Raw genomic sequence first — 3528 nt, 5'->3', positions numbered from 1 at the left:
TCAGGCGAGAATAATCGAGAGAAGATTGTGGAGGTTAGAAATTTACATGTTTGGCTGCGTGATATTGGGATGGAGTAGGTAGATGTGATAAGAATAAAGTAGGTACGGATGCATATGGGGGAGGTTAACTCGTCGTGGGGATTAAAAGAAAAGGAAAAACTCATCGTGGTTAGTGGGGAGGTGGAACCTTGCTACGCATCTTATCACCGTTGGTGGATATGCGTTGCGATACGTATGGTCTTGTTGTAGTGAGTACGCTCATCATGTGCCATGTCCAGCTCCAGCTTAGCAAGGAGAAACGGCCACACAACTAGTTGCAGCGCATGCCATATGCCAGTACTGACCAGATCAGCTCACCGCACACTCCCACAGGCCACACAACTAGTATATAGCAGTACTATCTCCACGCTGATCGATGCCGAGCTATAAATACGGAGCTAGCCTCGACTCCCACCACACTCTTCATCACCATCGCTGATCATTCTCCTGCAACTGAAACAACACCAAACCATCAGCTCAGTCTTGCTCGTAGTGTGAATTGAAGGAGATCAATGGCGGGGAAGCTGTACCACCTCATGTCGAGGCTGCACATGGCGAGGAGCCGGTCATCGTCCGCGGCTGACGTGCCGAGAGGGCACTTCGCGGTGTACGTCGGGGAGCAGCGGAGGCGGTTCGTGATCCCGACGGCGTACCTGAGGAATCCGTCCTTCCTGGTGCTCCTCAAGAGGGTAGAGGAAGAGTTCGGCTTCGACCACCCTGCCGCCGGCGGCCTCACCATCCCCTGTTCGGAGGGCGACTTCGCCGACATCGTCGGCTCCGCAGCGGTGGATCACCACTAGCTGTAGCTCATCATCTGACTACACCGGCGCCGGCGCATGCATCGGCCGGTCCAGCCACCGATACGATTATTAGTTGATTACTAAGAATAGATTGTTTTAGGACGAATGCATTTGTCTCTAGCTGAGAATCGCGTTTGCTTGAACCCTGTAAATTATGATCCATGGGATAAGTAAATTCCGATGTTCACGTCTCATCAGATTTCTGTTTTCGCTAAATGATGCTAATTTGCTCACCGTCGCACCACATTTCTCTTTAGCTAAGGATTAATTGTTGTTCGGATCCGACGTGGCACTGGTTGTTGATGTACTATGGCACCTGCTTGAAGCCTTGAACCCCTTGTAAATTATATTGATGGGAATAAGTAAACTCTGATATTCTCTTTTTATCGAGAGGTGAAAAGTTAAGAAGAAGTTAGACCAGCTTATACGATAGATTGTTCTATTACTTAATAAGTGAGTAAGAAGTGAAGTGCTATACACACGCTTCTCCTCCTCGCTCGCTCGTCACCACGCATGCAGCCGCCGCGTTTATGTTGAGTGAATTGAGCCTCAAGCAGACCTTTATTTTTCCTATTTAGAAAAGCCAAGTCTTTGACGGAGCGTCAGTTTATCGGTTAGGATAGCTTTTGGATCGTGAGCTACTGTAACCGACTAGAATTTGGAACGTGAACATGGCCACGCCCTTGAGCCGATCTATATTAGCATTTGCTCGGTTGACACCGAAAATATATCTAACACGCGAGTTCGGGTTTTTCCACATCTCTCTGCTTGCGTCGCTATTGTAGCCTACTCCATCTCACCCATCGTCGTAGACCAAGGAATGAGAGAGCTGGTATCCGAAACCACTCTTCGGCAGTGTTGGGAGTACTCCCTCCGTTTACAATTAGTTTGCGTTCTAGATTTAGACAAAATCAAACTTTTCAAAGTTTGACCAAATATTTAGGAAAATAAAGTGTACAATCTAAAGCCTTATTTTTGAAATTGTCATAAAATATATTTTCGTATTATATGCATTTTGTATTATAAATATGGATATTGTTTCCTATATTCTTAGTCAAACATGATAAAATTTGACTATGACAAAACCTTTTTTTCAAAATGGAGGGTGCGACGCCCAGCATCTACATCCAATAGATGCATACAATCTTTATTATATTTTATTAAGACAGTTAACAAAAAACCCATAAAAAACATCCATCACAAAATCCAAAGAAACTACACAACACATACAAACTCGACAATGGACAAAAATCGTGTCGCCTCTGTATTTCTGGAAAGACAATGAAACCACTCTACCGGCTAAGAGCATCTCTAGCAGATACTGCAAACCGTATCGCAAAAAATGACTGATGCAGGCCGAGAAAATCGACATTTGCAGGTCGAAAAATGCTCGGGCGGAGCAGATACGGCATCCTAAACTGGAAAACGCAAGAAAATTCGCGGGAACAGGCAAAATCATATATTGCAGTTTGAATTTAAACTAGAACGTTGCAAATTAAGTTCGGATCCATTACAATTTAAGCCAGAACATTGCAAATTAACCTAATACATACTACTAATCGCCGCCACGGTGGTGAGCTCCTGCACCGACCAGAGCATGGCGTCGAGCATTTCGTCGCGGACGAAATCCTCCGGCTGGAGGGTCGGCGCGTCCGTCAGCGCGGCAACGACGTGCTCGAGCTCGTTGTCGTCATCGACGTAGTCGCCCTCGCGACCCGGGAGCATCTGCTCCTCCGGCACCGGGCGCGAGGACAAATTCGGGGGAGGAGGCAGCTGGACCGCCACGCGGGAGGACGAAGCTCCCGAACGCGCCGCCGCGCGGGAGGAGGAAGGATGCGCGGGAGGAGAAAGCTCACGCGTATCCACCACCGCCGCGTAACGGGCGGACTCGCGGAGGTAGAAGCGCGGCGACGGGCGGCGTCCCCGGTTGGTGTACCGGCGGGCGCCTCGCATGCGGGCGAGGTCGGCGCGCTCCCGGTCCGTCTCCGTCCGCTCGACCGCGCCGGCCACGCGCGAGCTCTCCCCGCGCTCTCCCCGGAGGGAGCGGAGGGGTTGCCGGAGTGCTCGCGCGGGAGGTGGAAGGTGGGCGGCGAAGATGGAGGGGAAGAAGGGGAAAATGGGATGCAGGTCAACCTGCAAACGGCCTCTCGGCCGCCATATATCTGGGTTTTCGGCGGCTGAGAGCGGGGGCCTGCATTGCTTTTTTGGGCCGGCCCCGGTATGCGGTATCTGCTCGGGGTCAAAAAAGGTCTAAAACCGGCATACCGGCCTGCATAGGGCGATGCAGGCCAGGTATGCGGGGTCTGCTAGAGATGGTCTAAGGACCACGAACATTCACATACCCCAAGATGCCCTTTAGGAGAAACGAGAGCGTTACATCTGGATTAGCAGACTCTTAGAGTGCACATCATTCACACGCCACAAAAACTATCAATGCCATAGAACCTATAAGCAATCTTCATAATGGTTAAGATCCGCATAAATTTTGCCTATCCTACCGCCGACATCACTATGATGCTAGATACTGCCCCTCCATGTCGGTACCCCGTGGCACCAGTGGCGGAGCCAGGGCCCGGCATGCACGGGCGGCTGCCCGGGCTAAGTTGCTCAACTCCCTTGTGGTACTACCGCCTAATGAAGATGAAATGAAGATTTTTTATGGGCAAGTGGAATGGCAGCTTCCCAGGCT

At 50.3% G+C, this 3528-nt stretch overlaps 1 protein-coding gene across 1 annotated transcript; it reads left to right on the top strand.

Annotated features, from left to right (window-relative positions):
* Positions 1–551: 551 nt before the first annotated feature.
* Positions 552–839, top strand: LOC124655337 (auxin-induced protein 15A-like). Its single transcript, XM_047194254.1, has one exon. The coding sequence runs from the start codon at positions 552–554 to the stop codon at positions 837–839; it is 288 nt and encodes a 95-aa protein (XP_047050210.1).
* Positions 840–3528: the final 2689 nt, after the last annotated feature.

This window comes from Lolium rigidum, chromosome 1, assembly GCF_022539505.1.
Source record: "Lolium rigidum isolate FL_2022 chromosome 1, APGP_CSIRO_Lrig_0.1, whole genome shotgun sequence".
Classification (NCBI taxonomy): Eukaryota; Viridiplantae; Streptophyta; class Magnoliopsida; order Poales; family Poaceae; genus Lolium; species Lolium rigidum.
The sequence above is the reverse complement of the archived record's forward strand: the minus strand, read 5'-3'. Positions and strand labels throughout refer to the sequence as shown.